The 21,851-nt window shown below is 34.5% G+C and overlaps 2 protein-coding genes and 1 pseudogene across 3 annotated transcripts; 1 reads left to right on the top strand and 2 right to left on the bottom strand.

Annotated features, from left to right (window-relative positions):
- Nucleotides 1-1,108: 1,108 nt before the first annotated feature.
- Nucleotides 1,109-20,337, bottom strand: LOC117918384 (probable mannitol dehydrogenase). 2 transcript variants are annotated; one of them, XM_034835000.1, is made up of 5 exons: nt 4,781-4,987; nt 4,439-4,552; nt 1,984-2,497; nt 1,723-1,876; nt 1,109-1,519 (listed from the first exon to the last, which is right to left on the bottom strand). In XM_034835000.1, exons 1-5 carry the CDS (start codon nt 4,876-4,878, stop codon nt 1,317-1,319), a joined length of 1,083 nt encoding a protein of 360 aa, XP_034690891.1. In that variant the 5' UTR covers nt 4,879-4,987; the 3' UTR covers nt 1,109-1,316. The 2 variants fall into 2 exon arrangements, with proteins under 2 accessions (XP_034690891.1, XP_034690892.1); XM_034835001.1 differs by lacking the exons at nt 4,439-4,552; nt 4,781-4,987 and adding an exon at nt 20,322-20,337.
- On the top strand, nt 10,976-11,593 carry LOC117917359. Its single transcript, XM_034833601.1, has 2 exons — nt 10,976-11,158; nt 11,225-11,593. The coding sequence occupies exons 1-2, from the start codon at nt 10,976-10,978 to the stop codon at nt 11,591-11,593; spliced, it is 552 nt and encodes a 183-aa protein (XP_034689492.1).
- LOC117918385 lies at nt 18,365-20,644 on the bottom strand (annotated as a pseudogene).
- Nucleotides 20,645-21,851: the final 1,207 nt, after the last annotated feature.

The following is a 21,851-nucleotide window of genomic DNA, read 5'->3' as shown; positions in this document are numbered from 1 at the left end:
TGATGCGAGATAGCTTAACATAATTCAAACTTGATATATTGTTTTCTGGTTTTGGTTAAGTATAATCGGGTCATGGTGAAATTTGTATCCATCTACATAACTTATTTCATAAATATAATGTTTTTAATATTAATATGCGTAATAAGAATTTGATCAAAATTGATATATTTAATAATTGTGTTAATTAGCTTCATTATAGAAATAACTTATTTAATTCACATTTTATTAATTTAAAATTTGATTTTAAATAAAGAGATTAATTGAGTCATAAATAAATCATTTTAAGAAGTTAATATATTGATTTAAATAAAATCTAATTTGACTTGATTATTAAATATGATATGATTATTAGATGAGTTCCACAATAGGTTATTTATTTAATAATTAAATTATATTTTTAAGGCTCTCGTACTCATGGCATAATATCAACTTAATTTGCCATTTCTTTTAGTTATTGTGAAAAGAAAAACCCCCTTGAAATTTTCTATTTAATTGTAACATTTTTTATTACAATTTTTTGAATAATTTGCTAAAACATATTAATGAAATTAACGAAGTTATAAAAATTATTGACAAAAATTGTACCTAAAAATTATAAAACTCTTTTAATAAATTTTTCTATTTATTTTAAATTATTAAATTTTATATTAAAATTATTAGTAAACCTTACTAATAAAATTATTACAATTATAAAACTTATTTAATTGTAATTATTAAATTGTACCTAAAAATTATCAATTTAGTTATTTTTAGTTATATGGCTCACTAGTAAACCTTACTTCTTCTATCTAATTTGTATTTGGTTATTATTTTGTCAGTATTATACTTAGATAGTGTTTATTTTCTAGCCGAATAGAAAAGATCAAAATATTTAACTTTTTTTATTAAGTTAAAAGTACCTTGTTGATATTAACCAACATAATTAAAGTGAAGTTGTTATCAATAAGTTTAGTCTATTTATATTGATTGATATTAATAAATTATTTTTAATTGAATGAAAAAAGTCAAATATTTTGGTTTTTTTTATTTAGTCAAAAAAACAAACACCATCTTATTCCTGTTTAATCAACAATAAATCGACGTATATGAAAAAACTCAGAGGAAGGCGTACGTGTGAAATGGCGTACGTATGAAATAATATTATTAAAGATAAGGTTATATAGAGTACAATATGAAGCCATGCTTCAAACACCATACAGAAAAGTACATATATGGTTGAATTAAACGAACTAAAACCACTCAGTTTCAATCTTCATTTGGCCGCAAGTCAATTGCTCGAGGACAATCAATTATTGTGCCAGCTAGCTTATCTTATCTTAGGCTGATTTCAAGGTGTTACCAATGTCAATTACGAAGCGGTACCTAACATCGGCTTTCTCCAGTCGCTCCATGGCAGTGTTCACATAGTCCATTGGAATAACCTCAACATCTGCAGTTATGTTGTGTTTCCCCGCAAAATCAATCATTTCCTGTGTCTCCTTCATCCCTCCTATACAGCTTCCAGCTACTACCTTCCTCCCTGTCATTCAAATTCCTGTTAGCCATACTTATTTGAGTTTCATTAGTTTTTAATTTTCGTAGATTGATTGTTCATACAAAACTGTGGATACAAATAGATTTTGGAAAATGGAATATTTTTAGACAAGTACTATAAGCTATCTTTGATTCGATTTTTGCTTCCACCAGAATAAGTTATTACTCAAGGACTCATAAATTACTTACCCATAATCAAAGGAAAGACTGGTAGCTCAAGTGGCCTATTTGGTGCACCAACCATAACGAGCTTCCCTTGAGATTTCAACAAACCGATCAATGGAAGAAGAGGGTGAACAGCAGAGACTGTATCAATGATGCCATCCATTGTGCCCATGGCAGCCTGCAGAAATTCAAGTACATAATATCAACGAATCTATTACAAACAATAGAATTAACCAAGTTAGACAATCTGTAACACAGGCACATGATATACTCAAGTTCACCTACCTGCATCTGATCTGGGTCGCGGCTGACTAGAAAGTAGTCGGCACCAAGGTGTTCTATGGCTTCCTTCTTCTTGCTAGGGGAAGTACTGATCACCGTCACCTTAACCCCAAAACCCTTGGCAAACTTTACAGCTACATGTCCCAGTCCACCTAGGCCAACCACACCGATGTGCATTCCAGGTTTGGTGAGTCCAAAATGTTGCAAGGGGCTGTACACTGTGATCCCAGCACATAGGAGAGGAGCACCAGCATCAAGAGGAAGGTTGTCTGGGATACGAACCACATAGCGCTCCTCAGCAACCATGACATCTGAGTAGCCTCCATATGTGGTGGTTCCATCATGGTAAGGGGCACTGTAGGTGAATACCATTTTGGGGCAGTAATTCTCGAGATCATTGTCACAGCTATCACAAGAGTGACAAGCTCCAACCATGCACCCCACTCCAACTCTGTCTCCTACTTTGAACTTTCCGACCTTGCTTCCCACCTCTGTCACTATGCCCACAATCTCATGTCTGCATTCACCAAATCGGTTTTCATGGATGTTAAATGTGTGCTTCATTAAATGGCTATTAGGATGTGTTTCATGGTATTGACTTTTAAATGCCAATGGGATTTTGCTGAAACCCAAATCTGTGCTGTAAAAGGCCTTACAAAAGAGATTAACAATAATTGAATTTCGATTTATAAAAGAAAGTAGAAAGTTGTTTTAATATACATAAATAGATATTATGTTATCAATTTTTTTTAGATATTTTTAATTTTTTATAGAATAATCTAAATGATAATTAAAAATATGAGAAAAATACTTTATAAATATTTTTTAAGTTACCAAAAGTAGATATTTTTATGGACAATAAGTTAAAAAAATTATTTTTTATATTTAAATTTATAAAAACGTTTTTGAAAACATTCCAATCATAAAAATAAAAATAAAAATTGTTGAACAGCCAAACTTCAACGAACTTATACAAAAGGAAAGAAGTGATGAGCGAGACATAGGCTCTTTGAGCCATGAAAAGACAAAATGGTGAGGGGCTTGGCTGCCTAACATGTGCCTCTTTTGAATTTATTGCATGCTGTGGGAAGGCAAGCCATATGTTTCATACTTTTTTGGCATGAAAGCGGACCGTCCTAAAAGCTGGGCTTTTTTTAACTTTTGCAGCGATTTTTAAAAATAATTATTAAAAAATGGTAGTTGGGAAAATATTGATAGATCTATGACAATTTTGACCACATGAAAGGTGTCTTTTGAAGAGACACCTTTTACAATTTTCAAAATCATGATATATATTTAAAAGAATTGAATTTAAGTTAAAAGTATCTCTTCAAGAGACACCTTCTACAATTACAGAAAATTTGATTTATATTAAAAATGTCTCTTGAAAAGACACTTTCCACGTGGCCAAAAATCCAATATACATTAAAGGTGTCTCTTGAAGAGACACCTTCCATAATTTGACAAATTTGAATGTTTCATGAATTTGATTTTAAAGCTAAATATGTCTCTTGAAACACCTTGTATAATTCCTAAAAAATTTAATTTATACAAAAGGTGTCTTGAAGAAATACTTTTCACAATTCCATAATTTCACAAATTCCAATATATACTAAAGGTGTCTCTTCAAGAGACGCTTTTCTACAATTTAAAAAAATTGGATTTATACTAAAGGTGTCTACACCTTCCACAATTTCACAAAATCCAATATGTATTAAAAATTATGGAAATGATTTTAAAGTTAAAGATGTCTCTCTTCAACATAAATTCGAAATTTTCTACTATGTATGAAAATTGTAGAAATTGTCTATTGAAGAGACACTTTTAGTAAGAAACACCTTTAATATAATTCCATTTTTGGGAATTGTGAAAAGTGTCTCTTGAAGAGACACCTTCCATAATTTTTAAAAAATTGGGTTTATACTGAAAGTGTTCCACAACGTACCCTTAATCGATGGTGGTCTTTTAGTATCCAATTTTTTGGACATCTTTAGTTTTAAAATTTTAAGGTGTCTCTTGAAGAGACACCTTTAGTGTATATTAAATTTTTTACCACGTGAAAAATGTCTTTTTAAGACACCTTTAATATAAATCCAAATTTTTGGAATTGTAAAAGGTGTCTCTTCAAGAGACACCTTTAGTTTAAATTCAATTCTTTTAAATATGTATCATGATTTTAAAAATTGTGGAAGGTGTCTCTTCAAAAGACACCTTCCACGTGGCCAAAACTACCTTACATCTATTAATATTTTTCCAACTACCATTTTTTAATAATTATTTTTAAAAATTATTGCAAAAGTCAAAAAAGGCCCCTAAAAACAAGTGGTAATCGAAACGTTAACCACCACCCTTGGAAGGTGATTTCTAACAATAATCATGATTTTTAGAAAAATGGACACGTTTAATGCCCATTTTAAGAAAACGACGGGAATGGGTCAAAAAGTCAGTATGCTCATACCCGGGAACAATAGGGTAGGTGGACGTGCCCCAGTCATTCTTGGCCATGTGAAGATCGGAGTGACATATTCCACAATACAACACCTTGAACCTTACGTCTTTTTCTCCTGTTTCCCTGCAAAAACATCAGATTTTGGGTTTTTAGTTTTTACACAACCCCATCATCATAATGAAAAGACCCCACAAGATATGAATAGATTCACCCTTTTTCTTTCACCTATGAATCGAAGTTCATGCAATAAAGTTAAGGTTAAAAGCTGTGAAAAGAGCTAATCAAATGAAGGAAGAAATGACACTTTCTTTTATTTTCTATACAACAAAACAAGGTGGAAGATGCGAAGACCTTCTGGAGAATTTGAAGGGAGAGAGGACTCCAGATGTGTCAGTTGCTGCCCATCCAAAGGCCTTGGTGGGGTGCTCTTGCTCTGCAGATTTTGCCATTTGCTTTTCTTGCCTGGATGATCAGATCGAGGATGATGAATAAAGCTAGCTATAGAGAGAGAGAGAGAAATAATGGAAAGAATGAGACTGAAGAGAGAGAGAGATATGAAAGGAAAAATGGGTACTGAGTTGTGTTCCAGTTGGGGGTTGAGCAATTTATAGAGTAGCAGATGGGGGTCTGTTTGTGTGGGCTGACGTAGCCAGTGAGGTAAGAGAGAGATGGAAAGGAAAGAAGAACGACCGGATCGAAATTTTGAAGATGAAAGTTATTGGTCATGTCACGTCATTCTTGATCAAGTTTGACACTGCTTTGCCTCACTTTTCTCATTTTTCACATTACGTAAAAAAAAAATAATACGTAAACAAATTTGTTATTAATTTATTAAATAATTATTTATCAAATAAATAATTTTATTTTATTTTAGTTTTTAAATTAATTTTATTATATAAATTTTAAAATTAAAAATATTAATCTTTAATTTAAAATTAAACTATAAAAGGAATAAAATATAGAAAAATAAATTAATTTATTATTCAATAAAATTTTCAACATTAAGAGATAATTTTTTAAGTATTAATTAATTTAAATAGAAATAATAATCATTTGTATATTAAAATATTTTATTTAGTAATTATAAATGATAAACAACTAAAATAATTTGAAAAAATAATAAAATATTTTTTTAAATAAGTTAATACACTTAAAATTAGAAATGATTAACTATTTTTTATTAAGAAAAATTTGAGGAAATATTTTGTTATTTGTTTTAAATTTTTAATGTTATAGGTTTCAAGAAAATGGATCAAATAAAAAATAATAAATAAAAATTAAAAAATCAATTTTTCAAAAACTATATATCCAAATAAAAGTCTTGAAATTCAAATACACAATATCATAAATATAAACATCGAGTCAATCCTTAATTATAAAATATTTTTAATAGTAAAGAATCAAAGTCACCTATTACTATCATTATAAGAAAACCAATAATATTGTTCATGTAAATATTAAAAAACCAACAAATATCCCAACAATTAATAAAACATCAACCATGAAAAAAAAAAATCAATTATTATCATGAATGCAAAAAACCAATAACATTGTTCATATAACCATGAACAAAGAAAAAAAAAATCAATATCTAAATATTAACCATAATTTATATTTTTATAAATATTATTGTTGATAAATATCCCAATAATTATAATTTTTATATATTAAATTTAGTAAATAAAATTAATTAATTTTATAATATATATATATATATATATATATATATATATATATATATATATATATATATATATATATATATATATATATATATTATTAAAAAAAATATATCATTAATTAAAAATTTTATAGGGAATAGAAAATTGGATTTTTTTTTTTTTTGAGAAAATGGTCTCTTGAAGTGACAATTTTTTTTTTTAGGAGAAACTCATCTTGAAGAGACTATTTTAGTGTGTAATATAAAAAAATAAATAAATTTTAGAAATCATGTCTTCAAAAGATGATTTATATATATATATATAAATTGTTTTTCTAAAAAATGATTTTAAAAGGAAATCATGTTCTCTCTAAACTACAATATATTTAAAATTATTTTTTTTAAACTATCGTACTCTTAGAAAAAAATTCTCATTACTCTTCATCATATTTTTGTCACATTTTTTTATTTTTCACTAGCTACTTTAATATAACCTGCACCCTCCGATAAATGATATGTCATGAAACTTTTTCTTTTTGAGCGGATATATATTTCCTTTCTATTCTTACCATTTAAAGACTTATTTTACTTTCATTCCATTTAGATTAAATAAAACTTGAGCACAATAATTAGCTAAATAAAAAAAGAATAAATTGTAAAAGAAATAAAAAAAAAAGGGATACAACTGGACTGAGTGACTTAACTTGAATCCATAAAATTTATTTTTAATACTTAGATCGAATTTAAATTAAATTATTTCAATTTAAACTCAATTTATATTGAATATGTGTGGACCCGCATTTTGCATGATGTGTTCTCATTTGATGAAGTGACTCGCTTCTTTTATTTAGAAAAAAATTGAAAAGACTTGGAGTCGTCATTTATTTTTGTTTTAATTTTAAGAGAAAACAAAATAAGAAAGAAAACCCTAAGTGCAACCCCTTATTTGAAAAAGACGATCTATGGAAAACCAAAGTCGAGTTCAGGGGTCAGATTACTTATTAGGAAAGTACGAAGAAAGACCGAAACACTCTTCTAAGTCTCTAAAAATGGATCTCTACTAAATAAGGTGAGATAAATATGACAATTAATTAGGAGATCAATGGATACCGAAAATGATCATAGATCAAAATAAACAAAGTGAGAATGAGAGCATACCTTAATAGTAGGTAATAAAGCATTATCATGAAAAAAGTTAGTACACAATGATAAATGTAAAATATATCTCACAAAACCAATCAAAATCAAACAATATCAATCATGCAATTCATTTGAATTATTTTCGAAAGAAATGTTATAAATGTTGGGCCCCCACCAAAGCCCAATTTATTTTGTATGAATTAATCCCACAAATTCCATTATTTTGGAATTATGAAAATTGTCTTCATATTTATTTAAAATCAAGAGAAATAAAAGAATATTTGAAAATCAAAGAAAATTAGTGAAAGTGCTTACCTGAAGGGAAATGTAGCAAGTTTATTAAAAACGAGATTTTTTTGACCTAAAACCCTAATAAAAGATGAAAAGTTGTAGAATTAAAAATATTTGAAAACTGAAGTTGAATTAAAATTATTTGAAAGAAAACTAGAGTTTTGAAAATTGAAATCTTAAAAATTAAATTTTAAAATTGGAATTTTGAACAATTATTTGGAAATGTAAGTTTTGAAAATTAAATTTGAAAATTGGAATTTTGAAAAATTATTTGAAAATAGAAGTTTTGAAAATTGGAATTTTAAAAATTATTTGAGAATGAAATTTCTTAAGAATTAAATTTGAAATTTGGAATTTTGAAAATGGAAGTTTTGAAAATTAGATTTGATAATCAAAATTTTGGAAAATGATTTGAAAATGGAAGTTTTGACAATTAAATTTGAAAATTGGAATTTTGAAAAATTATTTAAAAACAGAAGTTTTGAAAATTAAATCTGGAAACTGAAGTTTTGAACATTGGAATTTTAAAAATTAAATTTAGAGATTGAGGTTTTGAAAATTGTTTGAAAATTGAAGTTTTGAAAATTAAATTTAAAAATTGGAATTTTGAAAGATTATTTGAAAATGGAAGTTTTGAGAATTAAATTTGGAAATTGGAGTTTTGAAAATTATTTGAAGATCAAAGTTTTGAAAATTGGAATTTTGAAGAATTGTTTGAGATTGAAAATTTTAAAATTAAACTTAAAAATTGGCATTGAAAATTAATATTTGAAAGCATGAATGGGGAATTAAGAAAAAAAAGGGCATTACATGCAAAGGGTGGTCATGTAAGAGTGTGGGCCTGAGGTGCAAAGTGGTAGGTTTTGTTGGTGATGAGTCAAAACACTAGCTGCCAAAGCAGTTACAAGTCTAATTGCATATATTTGTGCCATTTAGCTGAAAGTATATCTAAGGAACTTGCTGAATCCCTGCTTTTTCTATGATTAAAACAGAGAACTAAAGCCAAAAGCATGGCGGGAATAGCCATGTCACCAAGACCAAGCATCACGTGAACTTTGTTCATTAAGGGTCACTTCTGTGGGGGCCTTATCCTACGTGTCCACCCATGAATACTTCCACGTGTCTGTCCACATGACATCGTTCCAATTGGACCACGTGTGTCACTTCTTTCATCACTGATCGGACAACCTTCAAGGCATCCGGAGACAACTTGTCTGGACCATTTGCACCACCGAGCAAACCATATCTCCCTTACAGTCCCAAATCCTCTCTGATATGTGAGACAATGGCTATCTGATACTGCAATGACTAATAGAACTCTTCTCATCCTTATGTCTACATTAGTGGACAGGCATGTCCAGTCCTAGACCTTCAACGGGATTACAGGGATGACAAGCTGCATCATGACGTGTCATCTGATGCAGTTGCCAACCACCTTGCAATTGTGATGATTGCCCTGTCGCTACCGCCCAATCATCATTACGACGTTGAGTTAAGGGCCAGCACAACATTACTGTGTCCTCCACCTTTGAACACTATAAAAACCCTACTGAAACAGAATGCCAGGGGGAAGACAACACTGTGAATTCTCTCACTTGCTTTCTTTCTCTCTTTCTTTTTCTAAAGGGTTTTCTTTTCATTCCCAAAGTTTGACTTAGGCTTCGAATGGTATGTCCGGACAACCTGTCCGGACATTTTTGTGCAGGGAAAGCAAAATCCCAAATTGCGACACCAGAACAAGAGCTTTCGCTACCACATATAAGAGAGGAATCCATCATCAGTTGACCTGGTATCAACATTGGTGTCGTCTGTGGGAAGGAAATACAAATGTCTACACCTTCAAGAAGTCCATTGTCGGCCATGGGTAGCTAGGGCTCCTTCAACTAGCACAAAAGTATGGAAAGACACCAGCGCAAGAGCGAGAGACAGATGTAGGCCCTACTCTATGAGACAAGGAGATTCAGGGAAGATAACGAAGTGTTGCATATTCAAGAGTCCTCATTAGGCCCCCCTTGTAGCCGACAGCTTAGGAGTTAATGTACGAACTCCAGACAAAATGAGGAGGCGACATATCCTAGAAATGCAGAGTTTTCTTATAATGAACAAGAAATGAAGCCTGAGGAAAGATCCACGCCAGCCTGCCACGTGCAACAAGATGAAAGCTCCGACTCCACTTTTCTCTCAACAAAAAGGAGGCGCAATAGAAAGTCCCAACTATTGAATGCAATGCTTGCGAGGCTAGGGCCTCAGATGCCTGGCTTGGGGATGAAGCCACCTGTAGTGATGGCCCATGAGGCATGTCCTGGCTCCTCGACTGCACCGTTCATAACAGACCGGCCTCCCCATCCGCCAGTACAACAACAAGTAGGGGATCTGGTAAGTAGGGGTCCCCATGGCTCTGTTAGTAGGCGATTGGATGACATGCTCTCTACGCCTTTCAACCCTTACATCATTAACTACGAGCCTCCGAGAGGGTTCATAGTTCCAAAATTCTCTGTGTATGATGCAACCGGTGATCCATTTGACCATATCATGTACTATAGGCAACTTATGACCCTTGACATAGGGAATGACGCGCTACTGTGCAAGGTCTTTCCAGCTAGCCTCCATGGTCAGGCTCTTTTGTGGTTCCACCGTCTCCCGATGAATTCCATGAACAATTTTCGGGATATGTTGGAGTCCTTTGTGGGACAATATCTGTGCTCAACATGACATAATCAGAACATCAGTACCCTGCAAAACATAAAAATGTAGGAAAATGAATTGCTAAGGGAATTCATGAAGCGGTTTGGGCAGGTTGTACTCCAAGTGGAATTTTATAGCATGGATGTCGTCCTACAAATCTTTAAAAGGAGTATCTGCCTGGGCACACCCTTTTTTGAATTTATCGCCAAGAAGCTTCCAACAACAATGGATGATTTGTTCAAATGAGCAACCAAATATTCCATGCTTGAGGACGACGTCTGTGTAGCTACTCAATAGGTCCTGGTCACTAATTAACCTGCCAGAAACGACTCAGCCAGGAGCTCTAAGACCACAAACCAACGAAGGCAAACAGGTAAGGGGCAAAGCGGACACCAATAGTTGAACCAAGCCAACCTCACCCCCCTCAACATTTCATATGACAAACTTCTTCCCATGATCTGAGATCTATATGATTTTAGATGGTTAGAACCAATTAAGACAAATTCGACTAAGAGGGACTAGAGCAGAAAGTGTGCCTATCACAAGGACCATGACCATACCATAGAGCAATGTAGAAGCTTCCACTACTTAGTGAAAAATTTAATAAGAGTAGGACATTTGAAACAGTATGTCTGCTCAGAGGAAAAACGTGGGGATGTAGCTCGAAATTCGGCTACCACAACCTCTACAACTTTAACGGCTCCTAGAGTTGTAATCAACTACATTCATGGGGGGGGCCATTGATGAAAAATATAACTCTAAACGAAAAAATGCAAAGGTTACTTCGAGTTGCCTCCACACGAGAGCGGATTAGCTTCATCCAATCCGGATTGGCTGATGGGGGCATGCGCCCAATAGATGGGGTAATCACCTTTCCCTCAATAGACCCCAACCGAGTGTTACAACCACATCAAGACGCCTTCATCCTGACATTGGGTATCAATGATTTCGATGTAAGGCGAAGTTTAATTGATTCGGGCAGTTCGACTAACCTGTTACATATGTCCGAATTCAAATAGATAGGGTTCCCACCATTCGCCTTAGAAAATCCCGGGCGGATATTGTCAGGATTCAATGGAGTTTCAACCACCTCTTTGGGATATGTCATGCTACCCGTCCAAGCCGAACCAGTTATCTTGAATGTGCAATTTTCAGTGGTAGAAGACTTGTCCCCTTTCAACGCCATCATGGGGTGCACATGGCTACATGGCATGAAGGTCATCCCCTCTACGTATCACCAAGTGGTAAGTTATGTAACTGAGGATGGAAAGATCAACTTCTATGGAAGCCAGTTGGCAGCACGCCAATGTTATCAAGTAGCGCATGAGTCCATAGCCACTGGCGATAATGAACCATCCATGAAACCAGCGGACGCGGTTGAACAATAGCAATTACAAAGCCCGACAGGGAAAGATCTGTCCACGGTTGACCCCTTGCAGACCATACATCTCGCAGAAGAAAGTGATCATTTTACCTATGTCAGCTCCCTCCTAACATTAGAAGATGTACAAGCTCTTGAAGGAGTATTTCGCAGAACAAAGACATCTTCGCATGGACCCATTCTGACATACCCAGGATCCACCCATCCATAGTTTCACATCGACGTAATATTATACCCTCATCAAGGCTTATTCGACAAAAAGTCTGACGCTTCCATTCGGATAGACAGAAAATCATTTAGGTCGAAGTAGACAAGTTGCTAGTAGCTGGGTTTATCAGAGAAGTTGAGTATCCCGATTGTTTAGCAAACGTGGTCGTGGCCCTAAAAAAATGAGAAAAATGGCGAGTCTGTGTCAATTACACTAACTTGAATGACACTTGCCTAAATGATAGTGGATTCCACTACTAGACATGGAATGCTCTCTTTCCTAGATGTTTTTTTTGGGTACCACCAAATTCCTATGTACCAACCAGATGAAAAGAAGACCGTATTCATAACACTACACATATTGTATTGCTATAGAGTCACACTATTTGGGCTCAAGAATGTTGGAGCCACTTACCAAAGACTGATGACAAAGATATTTAAACCACTAATCAGACACATAGTAGAGGTATATATTGACGACATTGTAGTGAAGAGCAGAACCAGGAGTGAGCATGCCCAACATTTAGAAGAAATCTTTCACTTAATGAGAGGATACAACATGAAGCTTAATCCAGGCAAATGCGCATTTGGAGTTAGCGCAGACAAATTCTTAGGATTCATGGTTACACAAAGGGGAATAGAAGTCAATCTAGACCAAATCCAAGTTGTCATGGAAACATTTGCCCCAAGTTGTTAAAATGAATTGTAATACCTCACACGCCGTTTGGCCACACTAGGGCACTTCATAGCCCAATTTACACACAAGTTAAGACTTTTTTTCCTCACATTGAAATGAACTAATATGACAGGGTGGACGAGTGATTGTGAGCTAGTATTCGATGAGATTAAACGCTACCTCACACAGTCACCGTTTTGAGCAGTCCTCAACCTGGTGAGCAATTGTACATGTACCTAGTTGTATCTGATTGTGTTGTCAGCGCCATTCTGTTTCGCTGTGTGAAAGACAATGAGCAAAGACCCATATACTACATAAGCAAAGTAATGGTTGACGCGGAACAAAGATGGAGCAAACAGCCTTGACCTTAAAAAGTGTCACGCGAAAGCTCCGTCCTTATTTTCAAGCCCATCAAGTGACTATACTCATGAATCAACCACTCAGAAGCATTCTGCACAAACGTGACATATCAAGGAGAATGATGAGATGAGCCATTGAACTCAGTGAGTATGAGAGTAAATATCAGCTTAAACTAGCAATGAAATGGTAGGTCATGAATGACTTCATAGTTGAAACCCCTCAGAAACTTCAGTAGTCTACAGGCTCTCTCAAGAAGGATGGTGGATACTGCACGTTGACGGAGTCTTTTGGGTATCAGGATTCGAAATGGGTCTACTTTTACGATCACTAAATGGAGAGCAATTGGAACATGTTATCTAGCTCGGGTTTCCAACCTCTAATAATGAAGCTGAGTATGAGGCAATCATAGCCAGACTAAACATTGTTCTCACTTTGTTAGCTTCCAAGCTTGAAATATGCAGTGATTCCCAACTAGTTGTTGGGTAGATTCAAGGGGAATACGAAGCCAAGGATGAGTGCATGGTTCGGTACCTTTCAAAGGTACGAGGTACCTTAGACAAATTAAAAAAAGTGGGCAATCAAGAGAATCTTTCGCATAGAAAATGTACAAGCTAGCGTTTTAGCAGGAATAACTGTTTCCCTCCCTGTAAAAGAAGCAATATTACTACTCGTCTATCTTCCAGCCGCATCGTCAATAGCTACCGTACTTATATACAATACCAGTGAAACAAGTGTTAGGTGGATGCACGAGATCGAGATATACCTTCGGACAGGAGATTTGCCTGAAAAGAGCAAACAAGCTCATAAGGTTCGGATACAAGCCAACTACTTCACTCTGATCAAGGACAACCTCTACAAGTAATCCTTTAGAGGTCCATACTTCAGGTGCTTAAACGATACAGAAGTGCAGTATGTATTGCTTGAGCTCCATGAAGGTGTGTGCAGTAACCACATCGGTAGGCGCACTTTGACGCACTGTGCTCATTCACAAGGATATTATTGGTCTATCATGAGACAAAATGCCGAGAATTATGTCAAAAGATGTGATCGATGCCAAAGGTATGCTCCCATTCCTCGCATGCACTCTGAGGTCCTCAATTCGGTCACAAACCCTTGGCCATTCGCGCAATGGGGAATGTACATAGTTGACCTCTTACCCATTGCTGCCGCTCAGAAAAAATTCCTACTTGTAACCACTGATTACTTCAAAAAATGGGTAGAGGCAGAAGCTTATGCCAACATCAAAGACAAAGATGTTTCCAAGTTTGTTTGGAAGAACATCATCTGTTGGTTTGGAATCCTGCAAGCAATTATAGCTGATAACGGAACACAATTTAACAACATTGCCTTTAGAACCTTTTGTTTGGAGTTAAAGATAAAAAATTTGTATTCCACTCCACGTTACCCTCAAAGCAATGAGCAAATAGAGGCAACAAACAAAACCCTACTCTTTGCGCTGAAGAAAATGCTTGAAAAAACCAAAAGAAGGTGGGTGGATGAACTATTTGGAGTCCTATGGGCCTATCAAACGACACCTGGACAACCAACATAAACTACTCCCTTTGCAAGAGCCTATGGGATGATTGCAGTTATCCCAATGGAGATAGGCATGCCCACAACCCAGACGGCCGTCCAGGGCCAGAGAGACGAAATTCATGAACTTGAAAACACATAGATTGGGTGGACGAAGCAAGAGGGAATGCAGTTATCCGGACAACGTCTTATCAATAAAGAGTTATTTCCCACTACAATCGAAATGCCCGATTGCGTGCCTTTAAGATCAAGACTCTGGTCCTCAGAAAGGTCTTCGAGAACACGATTGACAAAGGAGCCAAAAAACTCCAAGAAAATTGGGAAGAGTCCTATGTTGCATCTAAGACTGGAGATTCAAGGGCTTACCACCTGAAAACTTTAGACGGAACACCCTTGCTCTACCCATGGAATGTATCTAACTTAAAGCAATACTATCAATAAATTTAATGAAAAGAAATAAGGTTCAGTAAGAAAGCATAAGTAGAATGAAACGAGTATGTATTGATAATTGAAAAGTGTCATTACATTCGGACAAAGCAAGATTGAAAAAGGAAAAAGTGCAAAAGTATAATCACTGCCCATCAGAGGGGCTAATTGCATTTGAATCCTTATCTTCTTGGGCGGGGCCGTTGACTGTTGCATCATCTTCGTCAGAAGGATAACTGAGGATATCTTGAGTAATGCCATTCTTCCTCATGCAACACTGGTAACCGAATAAGAACATCTCGTCTATTTGCTGCTGATAATTCTCCATCAACGCCTCATTCTCAACAGCAAACCCCGCCCAGAGCTCCTCAAGCTCTTTCTTCTACATATAGGAAGCCGCTTGGAGCTCCTCAAGCTCTTTCCTCAGTTGATCTTTTTCCTATTCCAAGTCCTTGCACTTGGCCTCAGTGACCTATTTTCCTTCTCCTATCCAATGAGCCTTGGCCTTTGTCGTCTTCCTTTCCTCTTCTACTTTCTTTAGCAATCTTTTCCCGCCTGAGATAGCTTTTTGAGCGGTAACCAAATCGCTCTCTGTTCACTCAAGTTGGGTGTGGAGCTCTTCATCGCCGTCTAACCGTTGGGTAAGAAACGTCCTCATGGTCTCCATGAATTCCAAAAGACAGGTTGTCAGAAAACACACCTCGAAGCGATACGCTGCCTGACAAAACGCCTTGATGGAAGTATCCCTCCTATAAACAACTGACACGTGTCTCACCCACACTGGGAGACTCCAAGGGACATTTTCAGCCCATCCACTTATACCTAGACACAACTGCAAGTGCTGAAGGGGCCATTATGGGGGGTCTTATCCCAAGTGTCCACCCATGAATACTTTCACACGTCTATCCACATGGCATTGTCCCAACTGGACCATGTGTCACTTCTTTCATCATTGCTTGGACAACCTTCAAGGCATCCGGAAACACCCTATTAGGACCATTTGCACCACCAAGCAGACCATATCTCCCCAATAGTCCCAAATCCTCTTTGATATGCGAGATGATGGCTATCTGACATCGCAATGACTAATAGGATTCTTCTCATCCTTACGTCTACATCAGTGGACAAACATGTCCAGTCCCAGACCTTCAACGGGATTAAAGGGACGACAAACTGCATCATGACATGTTGTCTCATGTAGCCGCTAGCCACATTGCAGTTATGATGATTGGCCTACCACTACTGCACATTCATCATTACAACGTTGAGTTAAGGGCCAACACAACACTATTGTGTCATTCACCTTTGAACACTATAAAAACCCTACTTGAAACAGAACACCAAGAGGGGATGCAACATTATGAGTTCTCTTATTTACTTGCTTTCTCTCTCTCTCTCTAAAGGGTTTTCTATTCATTCCCAAAGTCTTACTTGGGCTTCGAAGGGTGTGTCCGGACAACTCGTCTGGACATTTTTTTGTGGGAAAACCGAAAGCCCAGATTCTGGCACCGAAACGGGAGTTTTCACTGCCACATCTAAGAGAGGAATCCATTCTCAGTTGACTTGGTATCAACAACTCTATTGCTGCTCCTGGGCTAAAAATCAACCTATCGTTTTTGTTTTTTGGGCCTAATCCACTTGTTGTCCACCCACTCCTTATGCACCTGCAAATCGGACCAGTCAAACTGGATCTCATCAGAAGGGATCTGGAAGAAAACAATGCACTTCAAATCCTTCGAAATCCTAAGAAATGAAGTGTCGACCACTTCTATGAGCGACTTGGAGCCAATGGCGTTAGCTCGAAGGTCCTGGTACTCCACCGAAGCCCACTGTCGGCATGCCTAACTAGTCGTTGAAAGCTTCCAGGTTGCTTGAGGACCAATTCTCTATAAGCACCTTTTACCTTGAAACCAAGCCAAGACGTGACCCATCTTCCTTATCCTTCTCACCCACTGCAACTTCAATCGGGATCATCCCAGCCTCTTCAAACTCCAACGAAGAGTCATTTTCCGAAACCATCCTTAAGAGAATGTCATCCTCTCCGAGAGAATCAACAGCAAAAACCACCCCACATCTCTCCGAGCCGAGACCAGTCCCACAAAAAGAAGGAAAAGAAGCTGCTCGTGTCCCTAAGGAAGAAACAGAGAAAGAAAGAAAGAAAAAAAAAAAAAAACATATGGAGCCTCATTTCATATATGAATCTGTGGGCTATGAACAGGGGATAGACAGAGAACATTAACATGATTTGGATGAACCCATGCACATGATAGCCCAAACAAAATCAAAGAGAATGAGAGAATAGTAGAGTAGTCACACCCAAGTAGCAAATGAAAGCTAAAAAAAACAACAAGAAAAATGCATGAACAATATAATGAGAAATATGAATAAAAAATCCACAATGCTTGTACCTGGGAGAGCTCCTCTCTAGCAAAAATGAGCAAGAAAACTCACGAATTCCTCCAAGATGCTACCAGCTTTCCCAAGGTGGTGAGAAAAAAAAAACCTTTGGTCCAAGATGGGTCTACAATACGATAAAGACAACATTCAAACCATTTAAAACTAACTTGAATCCTTTTTAATATTTTTATAATATTTATAATATATATTGTCCTAAATAAAATTTATTTTCTTTTATTTTTTTTTTTGAAAAAAACGAAATTATAATTATATCATATACCTTTTTTTTAGAAAATATATAAATTTATTTATACTTTTTTTGTTACGACTTTGAAATTGTCTTATTTAGTATTTAAATTTTGGTGTAATTATTATTATTATTTTTTAAAATAATAGGGATGAATTTTGAATCATACAACTTGATCAACTAAATTAATTTAAGTCTAACACGATGAATCCCAATTTAGAAAAATGAGATTTGGATTAAGTACTTTGAATTAGATGTGGAGTTGGGTTGCAATTAATCTAATTGTTTCTCATTTCAAGTTTGATTTTATCTCTCTCTATATATTCAAATAATTCCATTTTATATGATTTTTATTTTTTTATAATAAATTAAATAAGAGAATTTGAGCTTGGCTTTGTTATTTTTATTTTACAATAAAATAATACTTTTGAAATCAAAAGAAATTATTATCTTAATAAGGTTATTAATTTATCAATAAATAAATATTTATTAATTTATAAAAAGTATGGGGAAGGTTAATTTTACAAATTTGGGATGTTTTTATCCTTTTTAATCAATTAATCCTTTAAGATAAGATTAGAATCTATATTTTCAATTTTATGACAAAGTTTATTTGAAGATCTTTATGTATGTGTTTTTTTTCGGATAAATGCTATCCTCCTTAGGCTTGCACACTAGGGAACTTTGCCATGCGTAGTATGTTGGTGATATCCACTTGAGCATGCATCAAGGCTTTCAGTCACTCTTTATTACTTTTTATTTTTAACTAAACGTTTAAATTAAGATCAAATTTGAAAAAGCTAGTTTTATTACTGTAGAAATTTATTGACTATAAATTTTTATTGAGCTACAGAAAGAAAGTAATCGAATTACAAGAACGGAAACCACTCAATTTCAAACCTTGGGTGTCCAAAACTCAACTTTCCAGCTATTGAAACGATTGAGCTAACTAGTTAATCCTAGGCAGCTTTCAACGTATTGCCAATGTCAATCACGAACCGGTACCTAACATTGGCTTTCTCCAATCGCTCCATTGCAGTGCTTACGTAGTCCATTGGGACAACCTCGACATCTGCAGTTACGTTGTGTTTTCCTGCAAAATCAATCATTTCCTGTCTCTTTCAACCCTCCACTAAGACTACTAGCAACTAGCTTCCGCCCTGTCATTCACATTCCTCGTTAGTTTTACTTCATTTTCTTAACCTAATGTTTGGTGATTGGAAAGTATTTTTAAAAAAAAAAAAAACTAAAAAATATGATTTTTTTTTTTTTTTTCAATGTATTTGGATGTAATGAAAAAGATGAGAAAAAAATATTAAGGAAAGGTAGCCTTACAGTTATGATTTTGTCTCCTATGTTTGGTTGGTTCATAGGAAAACATCGGATGGAAACAATTTTTTTTTTTTTTTTAAATGGATCATTCATATAGCAAGGCTAAGTGATATCAGCCTAAAAATTTTGGATTATTTATATTCCCACTCCTGATCATAGAACAAGTTAGGACTTTGGGGGTTAATGTGCTTACCTGACATCAAAGCATAGACTGGTAGCTCAATGGGCCTATCGATCGGTGCAGCAACCAGAATGAGTTTCCCGTGAGATTTCAACAGCCCAATCAATGGAAGAAGAGGGTGAGCAGCAAAGACTGTGTCGATGATTCCATCCATTGTGCCCATGGCAGCCTACAGAGAATGAAATACGTAACATCAACGAATACACTACACCATTATAGAATCAACAGATACAGCATACTCAAAGTTGGTTACCCGCATCTGATCCGGGTCGCGGCTGACTACAAAGGAATCAGCACCAAGGCGTTCCAAGGCTTCTTCCTTCTTGCCAGGGGAAGTGCTGATCACTGTTACCTTAACTCCAAAAGCCTTAACAAACTTCACCGCTACATGTCCCAGTCCCCCTAGGCCAACAACTCCTATGTGCATCCCAGGTTTGGTAAGTTCAAAATATTTCAAGGGACTGTACACTGTGATCCCAGCACATAGGAGAGGAGCACCACCATCAAGAGGAAAGTTATCAGGAAAATGAATCACATAGCGCTCCTCAGCAACCATGACATCTGAGTATCCTCCTTGTGTGGCGGTTCCATTGTAGTAAGTGTCACCGTAAGTATATATCTTTTTGGGGCAGTAATTCTCGAGATCATTAGCACAATCATCACAAGAGTGGCAAGCTCCAACGAAGCACCTTACCCCAACTTTATCTCCTACTTTTAACTTTTCCACTTTGCTCCCTACCTCTGTCGCTATGCCCACAACTTCATGCTTGCATTACCCAATTGGAATGGCTGATTAATTAGGTTGTGTATGGATTTTTTAAAGGCTACGTGGGCATTGGGATTTCACTCAAATCCAAATCTGCATTTTGAAAGGTCTTATCAAAGAATTTGGGGACTCAAAGGTCATGTAAACGTGGAAACACAAGATTCATTGTTTTAGGCTGAAAGAGGAATATGAAACACAAGATTCATACTTTGGATCTGAAAGTAAACTCCAGTACAGCAAAGCAAATCAAGAGACTTGACGCAGACACAAACCAAATTCAAAGAATACGTACAACACATTTTTGACATGGTTTTTTCTTCTTTTTCGTTTTTTTTTTCTCTCTCCTCATTTTAAAGAAGAATATCAAGTAAGACATTATCATCTCTTTTCCTCACCAAAAAATTCACAAACTACTTTTTATCAGTTAGTTTACATGAAATATAGATTAATCATCCCATATATATATATATATATATATATATATATATATATATATATATATATATATATATATATATATATTTGGTATTGTTTATACATATCAGAGAAAAAAAAATAATAATAAATAAATAAACAGTAGAGAGAAATGGGTGTGGACTGTGGAGCATACCCGGGAACTATAGGGTATCTGGACTTGCCCCATTCATTCTTGATCATGTGTAGGTCTGAGTGACATATTCCACAGTACAACACCTTGAATCTTACGTCTTTTTCTCCTGTTGCCCTGTAAAACATCAGTTTTTACACAAGCCCCACCATGAATGGAAAGTGCTAGCTAATATCTTCTATACAAGAATACTCCTAGAAAAGAAAACAAGGTAGAAGATGGAAAAACCTTCTCGAGAATTTGAAGGGAGAGAGGACACCAGATGTGTCAGTGGCTGCCCATCCAAAGGCCTGGTTTGGGTGCCCTTGCTCTGCTGATTTTGCCATTTCTTTCTTCTCTGGATGAGAAATATGCATACAGCTAGCTATAGAGAGCAGTAGAAAAAAGGGACTGGTTTTGTATGATGGGGGTGGTGGAGCAATTTATATATGGTAGAAAGGTCTGATGCAGTCCATGAGTCAAAGAGACGCAGGGAAAGAGATAAAGATAAGAAAAATCAAGGGAGAATTATGTTTCGAGCCCAGTTGGGCCCAAAAATTAACATTTCATTCATTTATATGAAAATTAAGATAAAGGATATTGTCCTTCATTAATCCCTAAAATACCCTTAATCCTTACCTAGGCACAAGTGAGTGTGAATTTTAATTTTTTTGTGTTTTTTTTTTTCATTTTTCTATTCTCTATTAAGTATTACTTATTTCTAACTTTTTTTTTCTTCCAATCTATATTTCTATTTATGTCAAATAAAAAGTAAAAATGTTTTTTTGTTTTTCATTTTTAAAGATATTGAATCTTTTTGTTTTTATTATAAGCAATGATAAAAATTTTGGGATTTTTCATCCAAATATTTTTTTATCTTTTTGTATTTATCTTTTAGTTTTATTTTTTATTTTTTATTTTAAATTTATATTACCCTTTTATTTATATTTTTCTCTTATTTTTAATTATTTTTTATATTTTCTACATTAACCATATTTAAAAAAAAATTAAATTTGACTATCACTTCACTCTATTATATATATATTGAATGCTCTTATTATAAACAATGATAAAAATTTTGGGATTTTTCATCCAAATATTTTTTATCTTTTTGTATTTATTTTTTAGTTTAATTTTTAATTTTTAATTTTAAATTTATATTACCCTTTCATTTATATTTTTCTTTTATTTTAAATTATTTTTTATATTTTCTATATTAACCATATTTAAAAAAAAATTGACTATCACTTCACTCTATTATATATATATATATATATATATATATATATATATATATATATAATTTTTAATGTTTTTATTTTAAAATTTTTAAAAAGATAAATTTATTGAAAAAAAATAACTAAGATATGAAGTTCTAATATTATATTAATAATTTTTCTTATCTAGATAGACTAATGCAAAATATTTTAATTCTCAATAAGAAAATTGTCAGTACAATTTTTTAGTAAAACTTTAAAAATTAAATTTCAAATAAAATATATTATATAAAATTTTATCTAAAAATTATTGAAAGTGGTATTTATTTATTTTTAT

The sequence above is a fragment of the Vitis riparia genome, chromosome 7 (genome assembly GCF_004353265.1).
Source record: "Vitis riparia cultivar Riparia Gloire de Montpellier isolate 1030 chromosome 7, EGFV_Vit.rip_1.0, whole genome shotgun sequence".
Lineage (NCBI taxonomy): Eukaryota > Viridiplantae > Streptophyta > Magnoliopsida > Vitales > Vitaceae > Vitis > Vitis riparia.
Note: the sequence above shows the minus strand (reverse complement) of the source record. Positions and strands in the feature narration are given on the sequence as shown.